The following is a 22473-nucleotide window of genomic DNA, read 5'->3' as shown; positions in this document are numbered from 1 at the left end:
GACTACAGCATGCTAAACAGCTTCTACACAGCAAAGGACACCATCAGCAGAACAAAAAGTCATCTTACATTATGGGAGAATATATTTGTAAATGACATATCCGACAAGGGGTTAACATCCAAAATATATGAAGAACTCAAATGCCTCAACACCCAAAAAGCAAATAACCTGATTAAAAAATGGGCAGAGGATATGAACAGACACTTCTCCAAAGAAGAAATTCAGATGGCCAACAGGCACATGAAAAGATGCTCCACATCACTAATTATCAGGGAAATGCAAATTAAAACCACAATGAGATATCACCTCACAGCAGTTAGGATGGCCAACATAGAAAAGACTAGGAACAACAAATGCTGGCGAGGATGCAGAGGAAGGGGAACTTCCTACACTGTTGGTGGGAATGTAAATTAGTTCAACCATTGTGGAAAGCAATATGGAGGTGCCTCAAAAAACTAAAAATAGAAATACCATTTGACCCAGGAATTCCACATCTAGGAATTTACCCAAAGAAAACAAGTTCTCAGACTCAAAAAGACATATGCACCCCTATGTTTATTGCAGCACTTTTTACAATAGCCAAGATATGGAAGCAATCTGAGTGTCCATCAGTAGATGAATGGATAAAGAAGATGTGGTACATATACACAATGGGATACTATTCAGCTATAAGAAACAAATCCTACCATCTGCAACAACATGGATGGAGTTAGAGGGTATTATGCTCAGTGAAATAAGTCAGGCAGAGAAAGACAAATACTAAATGATTTCCCTCATTTGTGGAGTATAACAACGAAGCAAAACTGAAGGAACAAAGTAGCAGCAGACTCACAGACTCCAAGAAGGGACTAGTGGTTACCAAAGGGGAGGGGTGGGGAAGTGCAGGTGGGAAGGGGATTGTGGGGTATCATGATTGGTGCACATGGTATGTGCAGGGTTATGGGGAAGACAACGTGGCTCAGAGAAGACAAATAGGGACTCTGTGGCATCTTACTACGCTGATGGACAGTGACTGCAATGGGGTGTGGGAGGGGACTCAATAAAGGGGTGAATGTAATAACCACATTGTGAATGTGTAATAACCACATTTTTCTTGTGAAACCTTCATAAGAGCATATATCAATGATACTTTAATTTAAAAAAAAGTTGCTGTAAGTTAATCACATGAACTATCTTTCACTTTTGAAAACAAATTTGGGCAGTGGTAAAAAATCAAATTATAGTTTGAGAGCCTACTAACAAGTTATTATTATAAAGACATATCCATAAAAAGAATACTGTTTTGTATTAAATCCACAAACATTTAAAAAAACTGCTAATTGGGAAAAAAATTACAGCAAAGACTGGCAAAATGTGTATCTTCACTTCCATAGTCAGGATAACACAATTGTTTTTAAATGCCTATCACATGAAGGGGCAAATGATTACCTTCCTACCTTAAAGGTGACAAAGTACACAGAAAAGCAAGACAAAAAAACTAAAGCAACAACAGAACACCAGGCCTGGAGTCAAATGCTCTAGGTTCAGGTCAGTCTGTGCTATTCGCTAGCTAGATGGCTTTAGACAATTAACATCTCTTGCCTCATCTTACCTGTAAGATGCTTTCCAGTTCAAAACTTCCTGTTCTAAATCCTCCTTCAGATTCAGAAAAGCAACCTATAGTACGTAGCTAATGTTCTTTCAGCAGATTTCTGATACATAATAGCTATTTTTAAGTGGTTAAGTATATAGAGACAATACTAACACTACTGTAAATTACATTTATAGTGTTTGTTTTGAGGGGCAGGAGGATAAGAGGCTGGGGTGGGTATTGGTAAAAATCAAATGATGGTTTCAGAGACTAAATTTTATGAGCACATTAGTCTTAAATTATTCTTAAAAGCTAAAGTAAAGGAGAAATCAGAGCAGTGATGCCTGATATTATGGGAAGAAAAGGAAAAACTAACTTTTCTTTGAGAAAAATATTTCCTGAAATACAGTTTAGGGTAAGTGGAGTTTTACAACTAATAGCTGCCCTTTAAGACTATTTTGCATTGGAGTTTACCAACTGAACTGTTCATATGAGATCCACGTGGATTAGGTTGTCTTCTTTCTCACTGCATACTATTCTGAAGTTTTTAACCGCTCTCAAGGTTATTCAGGTCATCTGTCTCTGTGCTTCTTGTATTTCTACTCTGAAAATCAAAATACGTTACTTATGCTTTCAAGTTCCAAGTTACTTATGCAATCAAGTACCATTTATTTGGTATAAAAAATTATACCAAAATCCATGTAAGAAGTTTTTCTGGAACAAAAACTTCAGACTTTGAGCCCTGAGCCTATTTTTAAGTATTTCATGTTTATTTTCCCTCATCTGCCACAAGCATGCAGCAGGAAACGTGTGATCAAGCCTTAGTGTTTCCACAGTTAAGGTACTGTTTACATCACTTAAACTTTTTGTCCCTGGGGTATTATAGGAATCTTGTGTAAGAACTGTCAAAATGCCTTAAATACTAATAATAGGTAAGATCCCCTAAGAGAAGCTTTTCTGGATATCATTTACTTGGGGGAAAAAAAAAAGGTAACACTGATCATTGTTTCAGAAAGCACAAAATAGTCTAGGGTGCATTAAAAAGGTATGTGGAATGAATAAGAAATGCATTTTGTTAACAGTAGGCAGATGATTATTGTATTCATTTTGGGACTCCATAGCAAAAAAGTTAAGTAATTTAGAAAGGATTTCAAGAAAAATCTCATTAGTGAGTAGATTTTTAGGAGGCAAGAATCATGCAACTTGGAAAAAAATTAGTTTAATAATTTTATACCTTGAGATTTCTGAGGCATTCTCTGAATACAGTGATCAGGTCCATGCACATTTTAAATAAAATAAACTAATTAAAAGCACTGGTATTTAGGCTAGATATGTTAAATCTCCTCTCCTGGAGAGCCCTAAAAGGAATAGATTCTTTCATTTCAAAGAACCTCTGGCTTTTGGAACACAGCAGAGAGACACCCTTCAAAATGCTTCTGACTGCAGTAATAGAACACTGACTTGAGATGCAGCAGGCCAATGATCTCCAGGAAGCCGCTTAGCCTCTGAACTAAGAGGAGAAAGAATACCTGTCTTCCTCACAGGATGTATCGACTTAATGCAACAAATATGAATTGTTAATGTGTGAAACAAAATGCCCAAACTGTCATGATACAATCTCTGCTCTCTGTGAGTTTATAATCTAGTAGCAGAGACCACGTGAATACCTCTGCTACAAACCAGATGACCTGCATACCATTATGGAGGAATAAATTAGCAGTGCTATTCTCTTCTCACAGAGGAGAAAATGAATGATTTCAATGTGGAGGGCTGGGGAACACTTCAGAGACAAGGCAGCATTCGAGCTGGGCTTTCAGGATCAGAAAGAGCTCAAGAAGCAATATGATACAGTGGACAGGGCATTGCATAGTTTTGGAGTCGACAGTCCAAGTGCTGTGTCACTTCTGCCTGTAACACTCACTGGCTGCATTTAAGAACCTCCTGCATAGAGAAGGCCTGAGCATGTGGCTCGGCAGCCCTGCTTTTGATTTAGACAGGAAGGAAGAGACATCCGCTTGCTGATTTCAGTGAGCTCAGCTGTTTTTGTCCACCTGTGCATAGAAATACTTCTGATGAGAGTGTGGCCTGAAGCCTGGTATTCCTGTTCTGTTCCCCAAATGGGCAGAGCCCTTGCTCTGGGGCAGCCATCCTTGATCTTGTCAACTGCCAAGTTCTCCTGGTTGAGGACCACAGATGCACACCGCCATCTAGTCTGAGCTGCTTTAATTGGATAAGACTGATTGTTTGGCATTCCTTCATGATTTCTTCTAATTTCATGACATCTTTTGTTCTGATCTTACTAGTTTTGCCCATTTTTTTAATTTAGTGTGTTGGCTTTAAAACATACATCTTTCTTTTCATTATTAATTTTTAACAAGAGAACAGAAAGCAGTAACATAAGGATAGTCCTGCTTGAAACAAAGAAAATCACTATACTCCACACCCTGCTTCCCTGGTTAGCTCAGCATATTTTCAGGGCCCAGGTTTAGATTCTGATTTGAACATGGGCTATTCTCTTTAAACTTGGATTCAGTACTCAGGATCCAAATTTTGCACCTAAAACTAAGGATATCATGTAAATCGATTTAAAAAAATTAAGATCCAGTAGATAAATAGGCAAATAAAAAACATTCATACAAGACACCATAAATAGTAAATATGTATGAAAAATTTTAAACCTATTGTGAATAATAATCATAGTAGCTATAACAAAATATCCTATCCTTGAAAGGATAGGGAAGAATATTGCTGTTGGCAATATAATTCAGAATAAACCTTATGAAAACATTTTCGGCCATAAAATGTTATTATTCTATGACTCCATAAATCTTATGGGATTTATACTAAGAAAGTGATCTCAAAGAAGGAAAAACTTGTTTCAAGTTTAGAAACCTCCTAAGTGATCTTCCTCTTTCCATCCTTGCCTTACACTTCCCTTACCCCCTCACCTCCAGCACAACCTATTTTTCAACACAGAGGCTGGAGTGACCTGTTCCTTGCTCAGGACCCTCCGATGGCTCATAACATCGGGGTGTAAGGCCAAGTCCTTATGTTAGCCTATAAGGCCCTGTATGCTCCTCCTGCTACCTCTGAGACCTTGTCTCTGTTGTGCTTCTCTACGTTGCCCTCCAGCCACACTGCCTCCTTGGTGTTCGTCCAGCAAGCTGGCCATACTCCTGCCTTAGGCCTTTGTTCTGTGGGTTTCTTCTGCCTCAGTGCTGTTCCTGAGACCCGTGCGGCTCACTCCTGCTTCTCTTCAAACCTTTGCCTGGCTGTCATCTTCCCAATGAGCTACTCAATTTAAAATTTCAATTTATACTTACACCTGGGAACACAACCTGGATTGCCATTCCCCTCTTACCCTGTTCATTCTCTTCTACACAACATATAAATTAATTATGTTTATGATCTGTCCTCCCCAATGCAAGATACACTAAGGCAGGAAGTTCGGTCTATTTTGCACTAACATATCCTAAAAACTTGGACTAGTACCTGGCACATACATAGAGACTGTCAATAAATTATTGTTGAATGAATGGATTTTAAGTAGCAAAAATGAGAAGAATGTCTCAAAACAGAAGGCTGGAAAATTAAAATCACTGTAATGGGATGCATTGGACGGATGGAGTCCAATCCCCCTTATCTTCATGATTCAACCTTTGCAACCAGTTACTTAAAACCAAGGGAAAGAGCCCTTTATGCTTTGGGAATTCTGAATAGAGAAGAGGAAGCATTAACAGCTTTCCTTCCAGGGGTACCAGGATACCTTTATAGTCTTGGCATTCAGGGTATGACTGGGGGATGCATTGTTGGACCAGACATTAAGAGAGCTCAATACATATTTTCTGACTAAAGGAAATAATAGCTCATACTTTCCCTCCCAGATGCACTGACTCCTACCTGCTTTTAAGGTAGGGAATAATCTGAGAAGTGTTGTTCTGAACAGATCATCCAAATAGGGTAAATGTCAGGTCAACCACAGAAACCCTGGCCTGTGGCTAGGACACACATTTTACAAAGCTCTTGTCTTCTGTTGCCATCACTGTCTTCTCCCATTTGTCAGAGGAGAGTCACCGCTTCATAGTTTCAATTCCTCTAAGGCTGTCACAGCAGAAGCAGAAGCTATTTCTCTTCATGCCTCAGGAAGACAGAAGCCAGCTGCGGGGCTGGTGGGCTATTATGGGCTCCATTACTTTATCTAACAAGTTTGATAGCCTAGAACTCAAGTTATTCTCATCATCAGGTATAAAACTTTTTGCTGATCTCAAGCCAAAAACACATTTAACAGTAAATATAGTTTACCTTGAATTCCCTTTTGTTTTTTTTCTAACAGGAGGCAATGATAATATTCTGGGTGAAGACAAAAGGAAGGCAGACACCTAGTTTTCTCTCTTCTTAGTGGGAGATAATGTCAAACAGAACATTAAATGGCAAACACTATAATAGACATCTTGTAAAGAATGTCAAAAATGGAATGAAAAGAATTAAAAAATATGATCTACTGTATGATAATCATAACTAACAAAGATAAATGAGCAATCATAAGATATAGCTTTACCTATGAAAAGGAAATGAACCCCTTTCTGGGAACAAACCATCAAATGCTGCTAGTAATGAGTAAATAAACAGCTAAAAATGCATGTAGTCCTCGATGGAAGAATGGATTTTACGAAATTCAGTGTACTCCTTCTGTAGAATAACAGTGATATTAAATATACCATGTATGAAATTATTCTGTATATGAAAAATAAATGTTCATAAAAATTTCAGATATTTATAGCAAGTTTGAGAAAAATGAACCCTGGCTAGCCCATCCCTTTGATTTTTCATATCCATGGGAACCGGCTGTGGGTGTTAAAATTCCATCCAGGGGTCACTTCAGGTTTCCTAATTTGTTTTAGGCAGTTTTAACAATGATTCACCTATTATCCCCCTGGAGCTTCTAAGTATTTAGTACAGACATACCTTGTTTTATTGCATCTCAGTTTATTGTACTTTGCAGATATTGTTTTTACAAACTGAAGGCCTGTGGCTACCCTGCATTGAGCAAGTCTATCAGCAACATTTTTCCAACAGTATCTGCTCACTTTTGGTACCACAATTTGGTAATTCTCACAGTATTTCCAACTTTTTCACCATTATTATGTTTATTATGATGATCTGTGATCAGTGATTTTTGAAGTTACTGTTGAAATTATTTTGGGGCACCACAATCTGTGTCCATGAAAGATAGTGGACTTAATAAATGTGTGTGTGCTGACTGATCCACTGAGCAGTCATTCCCTCATCTGTCTCCCCCTCTCCCGGCCTCCCTATTCCCTGAGAAACAATATTGAAATTAGGCCAGTTAATAAACCCTACAATGGCCTCTAAGTGTTCAAGTAAAAGGAAGAATTGCATGTCTCTTGCTTTAAATCAAGCCAAGATATGCTGAAAGCCACTCAGCAAAGTGGTGATCCAAAGGAAAAGTCCTTGAAGGAAATTAAATGTGCTATTCCAGTGAACACATGGGAGATAAAAAGGAATAGCCTTATTGATGATATGAAGAAAGTATGAGTGGTCTGGACAGAAGATCACACCAGCCATGATATTCCCTTAAGGCAAAGCCGAATCCAGAGCAACGCCCTAACTTTCTTCAATGCTATGAAGGCTAAGAGAGGTGAGGAAGCTGCAGAAGACTGAAGCTAGCAGAGGCTGGTTCATGAGGGTTAAGGGAAGAAGCTATCTCTTTAACATAAAAGTGCAAGAGGAAGCAGCAAGTGCTGATAAAGAAGGTGAAGCAAGTTACCCAGATCTAGCTCAGATCACTAATGAAGGTGGCTACACTAACCAAAAGATCTTCAATGTGGGTGAAACTGCCTTCTATTAGAAGAGGATGCCATCTAGGACTTTCAAAGCTAGATAGAAGCCAATACCTGTTTTAAAGCATCAAAGAACAGGCTGACTCTTGTTAGGAGCTGTTGCAGCTGATGATTTGAAGTTGAAGCCAAAGTTCATTTACCTGCCTGAACAACCCAGAGCCCTTAAGAACTATGTTAAATCTACTCTGGCTGTGCTCTAGAATTGGACAATAAAGCCTGAATGACAGCACATTTGTCTACAACATGGTTTACTGAATATTTTAAATACACTGTTGAGATTTACTGCTTAGAAAAAAAATGATTCTTTTCAAAATACTACTGCTCACTGACAATGCACCTGGTCACCCAAGAGCTCTAATGGATGTACAAGATTAATGATGTTTCCACGCCCGCTAACAACATCCACTCTTTAGTCCATGGATCAAGAAGCTATTTTGGCTTTCAAATCCTATTACTGAAGAAATACATTTACTAAGGATATAGCTGCCATAGATAGTGGTTCTTCTGATGTAAGTGGGCAAAGGAAATTGAAAACCTTTTGGAAAGAAGTCACCATTCTAGATGCATTAAGAACATTGGTAATTTATGGAAAGAGGTCAAAATGTGAACATTAACAGGAGTTTGGAAAAAGTTGATTCCAAACTGGAAAGAGGGCTTCATGACTTCAGTAGAGAAAGCAACTGCAGATGAGGTGGAAACAACAAGAGAACTAGAATTAGAAGGAGAGCCTGAATTGCTACAATCTCATGACAAAACTTTGATGGATGAGGAGTTGCTTAAGGATGAGCACACAAAGTGGTTTCTTGAGATGGAATCTACTCCTGGTGAAGATGCTGTGAAGATTGTTGAAATGACAACAAAGGATTTAGAATGTGATATAAACTGAGCTGGTAAAACAGAGGCAAGATTTGAGAGGACTAACTCAAAGAGGTTCAGGTGTGGTAAACTGGATCAAATAGCAACACATTTCAGAGAAACTGTTCATGAAAGGAAGAGTCAGTCAAAGTGGCAAACTTCATTGTTGTCTTATTTTAAGAAATTGCCACAGCCTCCTCAACCCTCAGCAATCACCACCCTGATCAGTCAGCAACCACCTTAAAGGTTAGACCCTTTGCCCACAAAAAGATTACAGCTTTCTGAAAGCTCAGATGATGGTTAGCATTTTTTACCAATAAAAAGTATCTTTAATTAAAGTGTTGTATATTGTTCTTTTTTGACATAATGCTATCATATACTTCATAGGGTGCAATATAGCATAAACATAACTTTCATGTGCATTGGGAAACCAAAGAGTTCATCTGACTTGCTTAATTGCAATTTTCATTTTATTGTTGTGGTCTGGAACCAAACCTGTACTATCTCTGAGGTATGTCTATATAAAGTCTCTTCAATTTAATTGTTCCATGGGAATGGGCTGGCAAAGATCAGACCTCTGAAACAATCATGAAATGGTCATTTAATAAATATAACTGTTGCCATAATAATAATGATGACTATGTAGTAATGTAGAAAGATGCTTATGATATAATAAAGAAAAATTAAAACTCTGTACTACATATTTACTAAGATTATAACTATGTAAAATTATATACAATGAAGACAACTATGATTGCCTGTACTGCAGTGAGCAAGGCTCACCAACAAAGTAGCATCTAAGGACAGCTGGCTGCTCAGCGGCAGGGAGCCAGACATGAGGGGTGAGCTGCCCTACAAGAGGCCCACCAGACATGGCTTCTCTTCCAACTCTCAGATTGGTATGTCACATGCCACAGACCCATTAAGCTATCCTTTGATAATTCAGTTTATTGCTTACAATTATTGCAATAATAGTTTCCTATTTTCTGTTTTATTTTTTCCTTAACTTAAAAAAAACCCAATATATCAATAAATAAAATTAAAAACAATAGATTCTCTCCTTACATTCTCTGATGTTCCTGAAAGAGGCTCACATATTCCCAAAGACATCTCAGGCGGACATTATTTCCCAAGGGCTAATCATTTAAACTCCATGTCTGCTTCCTCATCTGTAAAGCAGGCATGCTCTGAGCTTGCCCTATCATGAGGTGGTCAGTGTGGGAAGCAGCGTGCATAGCAAGGTGGAAAAACCATAGGATTCAGAGCCATACAATTATAAGTTCTAATTATGGCATTGAAACTTACAAACTATGTGACCCTGGGCAAGTTACAGACCTTCCTAGAGTCTCAATAGGAGGTGGGGAATCTCTACCTTCTAGGACACATGGCATACATGACATCTACACCAGTGCCTAATATACAACAGATGAGTAAGAAATGGTAGCTATTAGCGTAACAGTGCTTTGTAACCCACGTATTATACAAATGCAAGTGTTCATAATGATAACAGAAAGGAAAGGAAAGAAAAAGAAATGAATTGTCAAGAGAGCACAGTAGTAGGAGTGTAAAAGCACAAGAGGTGCTTGGAGAGGGGTGAATATGCAGCATAGTTTAAGAAATCATAATCTGATTTTTATTCTCAAGACTATGGAAAGCTACTGAAGGCATTCTGAGAAAAATGTAACAAGGCAAGACCTATGCTTTCAGAAAATAACTGGTTGTGGAAATGTGGAGGGTAGTACGAAGGGAGAGAAGCCAGAGGCAGGAGAGCTTGGTTAGGAGACAAGAGGGCATGAAACTGAGCTAGAGCAATGGGAATGAGGCAGAGGGCTGGATCTTGGAGGCACAGAGACTAGTACAAGTCCAAGTGAAAAACGGAGAAGCCAGCACAGTGTGGGTGTAAGGCGACAAAGAAACATTTAGATCATCCCCATGAGTGAAGATAGGAGAAGGGAGTTTCAATATGACTTCAAGGGTTGCAGTGGGGGACTAGGAAAATGTTAATTCTTTTGTTCAAGAACAAGGAAAGATAGAGAGTTCGATTTTGGACTAAAGGCATTTAAAGATGTCCAATAGGCAGACTCCAAGCAAAAGACCCAGGCTTCTTATGTAGATTGGAAGTTATCACCATAGAGATGAGAACTGAAATTTAGGGGACTGGATGAGAATTAAAACAAGTCTGGGATCTCTAAAATAATAAATTATAGGAAAGGGCCTTCAGAAATGTAAAACACATATATGCAGGACTAATAAAGAGAAGAGACTGGTTAAATGAAACCTCCATCAGCCACAGACTTGAAAAGAAATAATACAGCAGGAAAATGAGAACACTAATACCTATGCAATCTTACTAGCTTACTAAATTTGTAATTTTTACATGAACCTATAGAATAAAAGCTAATTAAATCATTGGGTTCCTTCGGGCAGAGAAATTAGAACTAGTCAAAACTCAAGGCTTCTAAATTTCTGCTATTAAACAAAGTCTTTTTTCCTATCAATAAATATTTGAAGGAGACCAATTCAAAAATTTCAATGTTTATTTACTTACTGCAATATCTCAAAAATGTTTGGGAAAAAAGGAAGCTTCAATGGGAAGTCAGCAGATTCTCACAGATCTGCCTGTCTCTAGCACTTGGGGGAGGCGGAGACTTGGAGTCCTTAGAGATTGGGATCCTGATGGCAGACTTCAACCACCCCCATCACTTGCCAAGGAAGTGCCACACTTGCGCTGCATTTCAGATGGGGAAGATGGGGTTAGGGAAGGGGTGAGAAGGGAGGGCGGAGGGAAGGGTAAGACAAATTCAATTTAGACCTTTAGGAAGTATTTAAGCAGATACAGATGATGATAAGCTTAGTATGACAGATTTCTCTATTTAAAGCTACTTCCCTTTAAATTCTTGTCCTAAGTTTTCTTAGTTGGCTCGAGCCTTACATAAAACTAGGTTAATATTTGAGGGGCTCCCCACCTTATTTCCTACTTCCATTTTTTGGATCATTTTAGCATCTATTGAATAATACAGAAGTTACTGTCCTAGCAAAGGCATGAAAGGTCTAGGAAAATTCTGTACTAAAAATCTGACTGACTGTCAAATACCCAAAATGGGATAGTATTGCAAAGGGACAATCTATTCATTTTCCATATAAGGAATATAGCTTGCTTTCCCATGAAATCATGTCTACGGATTTGCTCCTTTCTAAACATCTTAGAACTTGATTCACAGTAAATAGTTCTCATTTTTCCTCCAGATTTCTAAATTGAATATTCTTCTAAGGTTTACATTAAAAAAGGCCTAAAGACTTGCAATATTTTGAAAGACAAATGTGTGTATTTTTATAACTTTTTACCACAGAATATTTTTACTTATTTCTTGAAACAGTTTCAAATAATAGTAATAAAAAATACGGTATTTTTAATCCTACTGTAAATTTTGATTTTAAGATCTCCAATTCAAATGTGTAACTCACTAAAATGATGAAAAATGATTTCAAAAAAGTTAAATTCAGACATTTGGAATCTTTTTAAATTTATTAGAACTAGCTAGAACCTCTCAGTACTTCACCAAAAAGTCACTACATAAGAAAACTATTTTGAAGACTAAAAGTAATAAATGTGCTCTTTCTCATTTTCTAAAAGTAAGAAATAACTGATTTCACCTGAAAATTTTAATGACTTTAAGGGTATTTCACTAAGTTTATGTAACTTTTAAATTCATCTATTCTATGGGTGGGGGGATGGAGGGGGTCCACTACTGTAAAATGAGTTTACACATCTAGCTCCTCAACCAAAATCTACCATACCTTCTTCATTACTTTGTTTATTCAGTGAAGATGGCACCTGAAAGATAAGAACAATCTGTTACAATGAATACTTATATGTGTGAACTACATCCAGAATGTTTTTTGCATGAAATTACAAAGTTTATACATGATGTGTCTCTAACCTTAAAAAAGTAAATACTCCTCGTTGCCTCTTATTATCATTGCTCATTCTCTAAGATAAACAAACCACGAATATCAAGTCAAATAAAAAAAGCATGCTTGAGAATATTCCTCTCATTAAACCATGGGAACTACTGAAAATGTGAAGAGAGATTTTCTTTCAGTAGTTCTTTGGGTAAGGTCTTCAGAACAAAGGTCCAATACACATTCATAGATATTTTCATTCATGTGTATAAATACAGACATACAGACACATACACATGCAAATTATATAATTTATTTAGCGGTCTTCTGGAACATTTAAATTAATTTTTGCTTTCTTTGACGACCGGGCCAAGATTCTTAGAACAGATGTAATATAATCTGTGCTTGGCATGTTTTTCTGAAAATTCTAAGAATTTTTTCCTAAGAACAAGACTTAGTTTTAGTTTTTTTAAATATTATATTTGGAGATCCATTGTCCAATAGAGAGAAATGCACAAAGCCCAAGGATACTTAGAATAAACATCTATTTAACCACCACCCAAACTGAGAAATGAACATAACATACCCTTCCCCAGTCATAACCTCTTCTCCCCTATGGACAACCACTACCCCAATTTTAAAATACATTTTTCAAATTTCAAATTGAATAATCAACTTCTAAGTCTCTGAATTTGTTCACCCTTAATACCAAAGATCTGCCTGTAACATTTGAGGTCTGGGGCAAAGTTACAAATGCATCTGAATACTTAAGTGTTATAAATCAAGCTAACAATGAGATGAATAAAATACAAAACATGTTCCAACTACTATCTTAATATAACCTTTTACTGACTTAAGACATTCTTGTTTAGCATTGTGGACATCTCAGAAATTGCCTGCACAGAGCAGAGTACAAGAGGTCCATGGTCCTCATCCTGAACCCGTCCTCTTCCTATCCCAGGCTCCATTCTGCACTGACAGTCCCACCTGCACAATGGTAGAAATTCCAGCTCACACTTCTATGCCCCACTACCTCCAAACAGCCAGCCGCTGGCCCTGCAGGAGTAACAGTGAGCACTACCTACGTGGTAATGACAGTGGGCTTGGGGAGATGCCCGTGCTGGCCCTGGAAACAGGCTTGTTACTGGGCAAAGAATTCCAGGGTCTTGAATAGACAAAGTGGCTTAGAAGGGGTGGCTTGGGTTCTTTGTGAACGTACAGTTTTGACCCCCTGGTCTTGCCCTGTGGGGAGGGATGTGCCTAGATGATGCCGAAAGCATTCTCCCTAAAACGCAGCGGCCTCCTTACTTAGGTCTAAGGTGGTAATGAGAAAGAACTCAGAAGGAAGAAAAATTAATTCCACCAATATTAAAATATGCCCTTGATAATTAGTTAACTTGGTGGATGTTTCTGGCTGAGATTAACATTTAAATTGGTGAACTCTGGGTGGTAGGCCTCATGCAGTCAGGTGAAGACCTGAACAGAACAAAAAGACCCGCCTCCTCAAGCAAGAGGACAATCTCCAGCACACTGCCTGTGTGTGCTGGTAGAAATTCCATAGAGCTTCATCTACATCACTGGCTTTTCTGGGTCTCCAGCCTGCCAGCCATCTCTGCAGATTTTGGACTCAGCAAGTCTCCACAATCTCAATCTCTCTCTCTGTCCCCACCCAGCCCAGTATGTACGCGTGCGCGCACACACACACACACACCCCCTATTGATTGTTCCTCTAGAGAACCCTAACACATTCCCCTGAATCATCAATGATTTTATGTTGTTCTTCCTGCTACTCTTTAAGAAAAAAGCTAATCGAATAGGCTTTGTTTTATTTTCTGTCACAGAAAAGGATGACATAACTATGTAAATAAAGAAGACCTCTGTACAAATTTTATATAAAATGTCACTGAGATTTTCCAAGTACTTCAAAAACAAAAATTCTATTCAGCTCCTAACTCAAAGAAAATGCTAAACTATGGTTGGTTTTGAGGATGGCAGAATTTAAATAAATCTGGATGTGAAAAGTAATACAATATAAAATTTATACTCATTGTGATTAGGCCTTTGCGATTTGACGGCTCTCTTTTCCTAAGTGGACTACAAAGAAACTCACTCTTTTGAACTGTAAGCTCTTTAAGGCGTGCAGGGATACCTATTATAAAGCGGGTTGGAAAGTTAACTATTCAGATGTCCTGTTTAAAATTAGCAGCTGCCTCTTGCTGGAGCTGCCTAACACTTCAGAGGAAGAAAATATGTCATCTATAAAATAGAACAATTGAGCAGCTTTCTCATTAATGTAAAAAGCATTACATTAAAGAAATAGACAAACCCCTGTAGCTAAAACATTTGTCATTACAGTTTATTTTAAAAACAATTTCCAGAATGCTTTTATTTCTTCATTCTTAAAATAGATTTTTGATTGGTGGAATGTTTTCAGAATGTACAAAGCCTTAAATAAAAGAAGACAACATCATGGGTAAGGCTAACACGCAGAGATAATAACTATTAAAGTTTAGGGGTAATTTTTTAAAATTTTTCTATACTAACATATGCCAAAAGAGAACATTTACATTTGAAAACAATAGGTTCATGATATATATCAGCTATTTAATTCTTCACTTACTGTCCGTAACTTCCTGAAACATAATAATACACCTAATACTTGCTCATAAAACATGGAAGAACAGAGAAATGCACAGAGCAGCATCTAAGTAATCTAATGCTAACTCTTACTGTCAAGAATTACCATTGTTACATTTCCATTGTAAAAAACTAAGATAGGATCTTCAGGTACTTCTCCTAATTTATCAGGAGGGGAAGACTGTGGGCACCTCTACTCTTCTAAGATCAATTCTCCATGAAACAGTAATATTTTATAATCTCATCCTAAATACTATCTCCTCCCCTTTTCTCTCACCAGACACTTTTATGAATATTCATATCTTTCTTTCAAACAAATCTAGTGTTCTCATTACCAAAGTGCTCTTCTTTCTCTTATTAAGCAAAGAAAACTAAACTTATTTTGGCCTTCATTCCTATTCATATATAAGTAGTATTTTAGATTCATAGGAACTATCAATGCAACTTCTCTGTACTTGGTGTCTCCCTTTCAAATAACCCCACCGGGTCCCTATGAGTATTTTCACTTGCAGGTTACATTTGCTCAGAAGAATTAACAAACCTGATACACTGACATCCTGATTTGCTGTATGATACAAGGACCGATATTCTTTCACTTTATTATAAGGGTTCAAAATTAAAGGGGAAAAAAGTTTCCGATTTTTGACTCAGGCACAACAGGGTTTTAGCTGAAGTGAATTACTGTGGAATCCTCTGCCTGCATTGTTTCTGTGGTTCACAAGGCAGTTACTCTGTATTTTACCTTCACATTCCTTTTCTGATTTTTGCTTTAGAAGTCAACAAAACACGATCAATTCTTAATTGTCCATAAACAAAATGAAAAAATATTTTAAGTTTATGAAAGTTTTTTCCCCTCATATGGAATAACCGATTATTGAAGCACTATTTGTTGAGAAGATTATCATTTCGAAAATCAGTTGTCCACATACATGTACATCTATTTCTGGTTTTGGTTTCACTGATCTCTTTGTCTAGTTTTATAGCATTACTATACTCTCCTGGTTATTGTAGATCTTAAAAATGTCTTGAAGTCAGGAAGAGTTACTATTCTAGCTTTGTTCCTTACAAAGCTGTTTATTCTAGGACCTTGGTATTTACATATATGAGTTTGTTAATTTTTACAAAAAAATTTATTAGAATTTGATTGACACTGCACTGGATCAATTTGAAGAAAACAATACTGAATCTTCCAACCCATGAACATGATACATCTTCCCATTTATTTAGTTCTCTGATTACTGTTTGCAATGTTTTATGGTTTTCCAGGTACAGGTTCTTCATATATTTCTTTCCAGATTTATCCCCAAGGTGTTTCATATTTTTGATACTATTATAAATAATGTATTTATTTTTAGTTTCCAATTGATTACTACTAGTATATAAAAATACAATTGTTTGTTGTATATTGATCTTGTATCCTACAGCCTTGCTAAAATCACTTATTCTAGTAGCTTTTTGGTAGATTTTATTGAATATTCTAGACATTCACCTATTAGAAAAATATAGATATAATTTGTTCCTTTAAAATCTGAATGCCCTTTTCTTCTTTTCAATGTCTGGTGGCTCTGGCTAGAACCTTAGTACAATGATGAGTGAAAGTAGTGGGAAGCCAACCAGGCCGAGAATTGTGTTTACAGAAAGATTTTTAAATATGAATTTAATTTATTTATGTCTATTTCCTCTTCAGTGAGCTGAGGTAGCTTATATATTTCAAGGAATCTATTTCATTAAAAATGTCAAGTTTATTGATACAAAGTTTTTCACGATATTTCCCCGTTTTCCTAATACTTGTAGAATCAGCCATGATGTCACTTGTTTCATTCCTGACACTGAAGATGTCTTCTCTTACCTTCCTGATCATTCTGGCTAAAGGTTTATCAATTGGTCTTCTCAAAGAACTAGCTTCTGGTTGCATTAATCTTCTCTATTGTTTTCCTGAGTGTACACATTTTTAAAACCATGAAATATTTCAAACATGCAGAAAATGCACAGACTACTGTAACACTTCTACTCCTTAGTTTTTAAAGGGAGTTTACATTGTCACTTCATAAACTTTACAACTCAAGTCTCTTTTTCTCTCTATTCATAAAAAATAAAAATTTTATTATTTCCCTTCTTTTTCAGAAATAACTTCCATGCTGACACTGGTGTTTTTTGTTCTTATTTATGTTTCTCAATGTCAACAACCATATCTGCTTATATTCATTAAAATTTTATGGTACTGCTTTGGGTGTGTTAAAATTTACATAAATGATGCATACTATAACCTACTGCAAATGCTTTTTTCACCCAACATTGTGCTTTCAGGTTCTATCCATGTAGAGTCATGCAGTTCGACTTAACATATTTTACCTGTGGCACATATTCTACTGTATAAACATACTGTACAGTTTATTGCCCAGTTTTTTATTCATACTTACTCAGTTTCCAATTACCCCAGGTCCAGTCATACAAACACATGTGTTAGTATTTCTATAGAATGTGTATCTTAGAAGGGTAATTTCTGAGTAGTGGATTGTAAGAACTCTCAATTTTACTAGAAATTATTTAACTGCTAGTCCAAGTACTTATACCAATTTACACTCCCACCAAGTATATCAACAACTATGAGAGGTCTCCTTTCCCCACTTGCTCTATCAGACTTTCAAACATTTGCCAATCTTATAACTAGGAAATTATATTGTGTCTTACTTTGATCTCAGACTACTGGTGAGACACAGCAAATTTTCACTCTAACTGGCCATTTAAGGATCGTTTTTTGTGAGTTTTCCATTCATATTGTTTGCCCATTTTCTTTCCCATTGGGTTAATCTTTTCCTGGTTGATTTGAATAAACTGTTGTTCTTTTTGCCATTTATATGCAAGTATCTTCTCTTAATCAATGACCTATCTTTTAACTTACTTTACGGTATCTTTAGTTTACAGCTTTTTAAGAAACTTTATATTAAATTTATCAATCTTTTCTAAGTTACTCCTGGTCCTTTACTATTCTATATAAATTTTAGGATCATCCTGTTAAGTTCAGTGAAAAACATTATTGGGGCACTGATTAAAAGTAGATTGAGTTCATTAATTATTATGGAAGAAACTGCCAGCTTAATATGATTAAGTATTCTTTTAAGCTACTGTATGTCCATTTTGGTTTTCTACTTATTCTTGATTTAATATTGGTAATTTCTGTTCTAAACAAAATCATCAATTGATCTGTGTTTAGAAAGGTATGCCAAAAGCATCTCGCAGCATTCTCTTCTGAGTATCTCCTAGGTCTGTAATTATGTCTTTAAATCTTGATATTTCTATTCGTGCCTTTCCTATTTCATGATCTTCCCAATAACAGGTTTGTCTATATTAGTCTTAAAAAGGAAAATCCAGCTTAATTGGTCCTCGCCATTATCGTCTGATTTCCATTTCATTAAATATTTGTTCTATTCTTTATAATTTTCTTTAAAAGATAGAAAAAAGAACAGAGTAATTGTTAAGTTGAATATTTAGCCTCTCAATTTTCTTTCCTCATTTCTGCTGTATATATTTAATTTCTCTCAAAACTATTTTGTTGTATTGTGTAAGTTTTGACATATGGTGATTCAGCTGTCATTCGATTTTAAATGTCTTATCATCTTTTATAATTCAGGTTTTGAGGCATGACTTTTTAAGAAGCATTTTTAGTTGCAAAACTTGGATTTGGAGTTTATTTTAATATTTTCATAACTAATTAGTAGCTATTATATTGTAGACAGATAATGTGATCTGCATAACATCAATTTCTTGCTTTTTTTTTTTTTGCAGCTCTCTTTGTGGCCCAATATATACTCAAATTTCTGTAAGTGTACACATGTATTAGAAAAAACTTTATGTTCTCTAGTTATATCTATTAGATTGACCTTGTAAGTTGTTTGAATTTTCTCAACATATTTTCAAAATGACATTTATATATAGTAAAGGACTCTAAAAGTATCATCTTAAACCCCAGAAGTCAAATCAATTGTCATGAAGTATCAGTTATTAGACCTTAAGGGCAGATCACACAATGTGTGTGCACATACAAACATGTACACACATTCTTCGTTACCTACACATGTTCTAAACTTTGCTCCCTGAAATAAAGCTTCAATTTCTAGTCACATAATCCAAAGAACTGGGAAAGAGTCCCACATTTCTTGGCTAGAGAAAGGTTAAAATATTTGACATATTAAAAAATAATGTAGGTAGTCCTGTGGGTGAACTATTAGCATGTTCCTCATGTTGCCAGTGGCCACATGCTGTAGGCTCGACACCCAGAGTAACAGGGAAGTATATTCTGCCTCTTATGGATCCCTAGTGTGTTGAGATCTAAGGAACAAACTTTGTTTTTGGCAAACTCATGCCTTTCATGATTGTATATAATTCAAACATCTGTATTAAAAAACAAAATCCAATCATCTTTTCAGTCATTCCAATTATCCTTCTTAGCTTCCTCAAAAGTTTCTAAAATGTGTCCAAATAATATTCATCAGGTTGTTGGCTTTTATTTTTCTTGGATATTGTGACAGTATTTTTCCTAGCTGATCTGTACATATCCTTGGGTGACTTGGGTGACTAATGATTTTTTTTTTTTTTGGTCTCAAAGCTACTACTCTTTAATTGTGGTTTGATCAATATATTCTCACCAATATATGCTTCCTATACCAGTTCTATTAATCACTCAAAGTTCAGTCCATTATTTTTCTTTGTGCACTTTAAATCATCCATATACCAAATCAGTTACTTTATTATAAAATCTCACTTAATAAACTCATCCTGAGTATTCTGTTAATACATGTCTAGGAGGTAAAAGCTTCTATTATTATCTGGCCTTGTTTTAACTGTACTTCAGACTCACTGAACATCTAACTAAACATCAGTCTCAAAATAATACAGGCATACCTTGTTTCATGGTACTTCCCTTCATGACATTTTGTGGATATTGCATTTTTATTTTCTTTATTTTACAAATTGAAGGTTTGTGGCAACCCTGCACTGAGCAAGTCTATGGAGCCTTCTTCCCAACAGCATCTGCTCACTTCATGCCTCTGTGCCACATTTTGGTAATTCTTGCTATTTCAAACTTTTTTGTTATTATATTTGTTTTACTGAACTGTAATCAGTGATTATGACTTACTGGAAGCACAGATGATGGTCAGCATTTTTTAGGAAAAAAAAGTATTCTTTAATTAAGGTATGTACATTGTTTTTTTAAAGGTACTGCTACTGCGCACTTAATAGACTATAGTATAAACAACTCTGACATGCGCTGGGAAACCAAAAAATTCATTTTACTACCTTTATTGCAAAATCCACTTTATAGCAGTGGTCTGGAACCAAACCTGCAGTACTTCCAATGGATGCCTGTATTACTCAGGTATACATAACACTTGGTTGACTTGTTAGAATGAGTTCAGTCATTCTAAGCCCACTAATAAATCATGAGGGTACAATATGTTTCCATACTAGCCCAGGATTGATGTGGTCTGAATATGATCAAATTTGATGGATGACTTCAAGATCTTAGGTTATTCTGAGTAACCAAAGGACAAACAAAACTAACAGTACTTTGATGTCAGTGCAATGTTCAGTATATAGCAAAACAGATCTGGGAATACATACTTAAATAATTCTGATTCAAACATCTCAGTGTGGTTCTGAAGAGATGAAATGCCGAGTCAAAGTACTCTGACTACAAAGAATTTCATCATTACGAGTTGATAAAATCTTCATGAGAAAATGTTTCCTGATCTGGGTGCCTGAATCACTAATGAGGCTGCTAACAGGGCAATTCTTTGACTTAGGTATTTTAATGGTGAAATCCCATCAGAGCTGGTGAAGAGGGACTACTTTTCTGCCTTTTTATTTTTTACTGTAGTATTCTCAGTGAAAAAAATCAGTAGAGCACCTTCTTCATTATTATGAAGAACAACAAAGTTACTGAATCATGTAATTAAAGCTGGATGTTAATGCTTCTGAATTCTAATCATTATCATATCCATGTCATCCAATTACTGTTTTTACCCATGAGGACTGTTTCCTACTCTTAAGATAGGAAACAATTAAAAAACAGGATGTGAGATAGAAATTTTAATCTTGCAGCTAATTTTAAAACAAGGATCAATCATATTACTTATAACTCCCTAACTACAATAAATGGAACAGTCTTAATCTGAGATTAGTGAAAGAGCGACTATTTGGATGAAGATAAAAAGGTTTTTATTTTCCTTTCTTTTTTTATTTAAGGAAGTAATAATGCATATGGATGACAACTACGTTCAGAATGTAAACTACACAGATAAAAACTTGAGGAAAAGTACAATCCAGAGGATGGCGGCGTGAGTAGAGCATTGGAAATCTCCTCCCAAAACCACACATATCTATGAAAATATAACAAAGACAACTCTTCCTAAAATAGACACCAGAGGACACAGGACAACATCCAGACCACATCCACACCTGCGAGAACCCAGCACCTCGCAAAGGGGGTAAGATACAAGCCCCAGCCCGGCGGGACCCGAGAACCCCTCCCCCCGGCCCCTGGCAGGTGGAGAGGAGTCAGCAGGGAGGGAGAGAGAGCCCAGAACTACTGAACACCCAGCCCGAGGATTCCGGACCAGAGCGCAGACACAGTGCATGCATGGCGTCCTGGATACTAGGGAAACAGGGCGGCAGGACCGGTGACCGGGTGCCTAAGGCTGATGCCGGAGAATAAAGAAACGGGAGCGGTTTCTTTTTTTTTTGGCGAGGGCTTTTTGGAAGCCTTAAAGGGACAGGGACCCCAATACTAGGGAAACAGGGCAGCAAGACAGGTGAGCGGGTGCATGAGACCAGCGCCTGAGGACAAAGAAAATCGCACGGTTTTCCCTTTTTTTTGGTGAGTGCTTCATGGAAGCCTTAAAGGGACAGGGACCCCAATAATAGGGAAACAGGGCAGCAAGACAGGTGAGCGGGTGCCTGAGACAGGCGCCTGAGGACAAAGAAAATCGCGCGTTTTTCCCTTTTTTTTTGGCGAGTGCTTTTTGGAAGCCTTAAAGGGACAGACACCAATACTAGGGAAACTGGGCAGCAAGACCGGTAAGCAGGTACCTGAGACCGGCGCCTGAGGACAAAGAAAATCGCGAGTTTTTCCCTTTTTTTAAAAATTATTTATTTATTTATTTATTTATTTTCCTTTTTGTTGTTGCTGTTATTGTTTTGGTTTGGAGAGTGCTTTTTGGAAGTCTTAAAGGGGCAGGACAGGACACTTAGACCAGAGGCAGGGAATCTGGGGATCTCTGGGCACTCTAACCCCCTGGGCAACAGGGAGCACAGAGGCCCCATACAGAGATAAATAGCCTCCCGGCCACTCCCCCTCCAACCGGGCTCCACCATTTTGGAGGAGCAGCCCCAGCAAGGTCACGCCCACAGCGATAGCGGAGATAAACTCCAAACCAACCGGACAGGTAGCTGAAGCCCTGTCTGCACACAGCTGCCAAGCATAAGCCACGAGAGGTCGCTATTCTCCCAGGAGAGGAAGGCCACAAACCAACAAGAAGGGAAGCTCTTCCAGCGGTCACTCGTACCAGCTCTGCAAACTATCTCTATCACCATGAAAAGGCAAAACTACAGGCAAAGATCACAGAGACAACACCTGAGAAGGAGACA

General features: G+C 37.1%; 1 protein-coding gene across 4 annotated transcripts in view; it reads right to left on the bottom strand.

The window, feature by feature from the left end:
- The window catches only part of PPA2 (inorganic pyrophosphatase 2), a 96134-nt gene that overhangs the window by 6409 nt on the left and 67252 nt on the right, over positions 1-22473 (bottom strand). For 2 of the 4 annotated variants that reach the window (XM_037020256.2, XM_073237217.1), the window contains 2 exons: positions 12085-12121; positions 10806-11014 (listed from right to left, as the gene is read on the bottom strand). In XM_037020256.2, coding sequence (XP_036876151.1) covers positions 10986-11014; positions 12085-12121 — 66 coding nt within the window. In that variant the 3' untranslated portion in view covers positions 10806-10985. Of the gene's footprint in view, positions 1-10805; positions 11015-12084; positions 12122-22473 lie in introns of those variants that run through there. The other 2 variants (XR_005061806.2, XM_037020257.2) reach the window with 2 other exon arrangements.

The sequence above is a fragment of the Manis javanica genome, chromosome 5 (assembly GCF_040802235.1).
Source record: "Manis javanica isolate MJ-LG chromosome 5, MJ_LKY, whole genome shotgun sequence".
NCBI classification, from domain to species: domain Eukaryota; kingdom Metazoa; phylum Chordata; class Mammalia; order Pholidota; family Manidae; genus Manis; species Manis javanica.
This window is presented reverse-complemented; position numbering and strand designations above follow the sequence as displayed.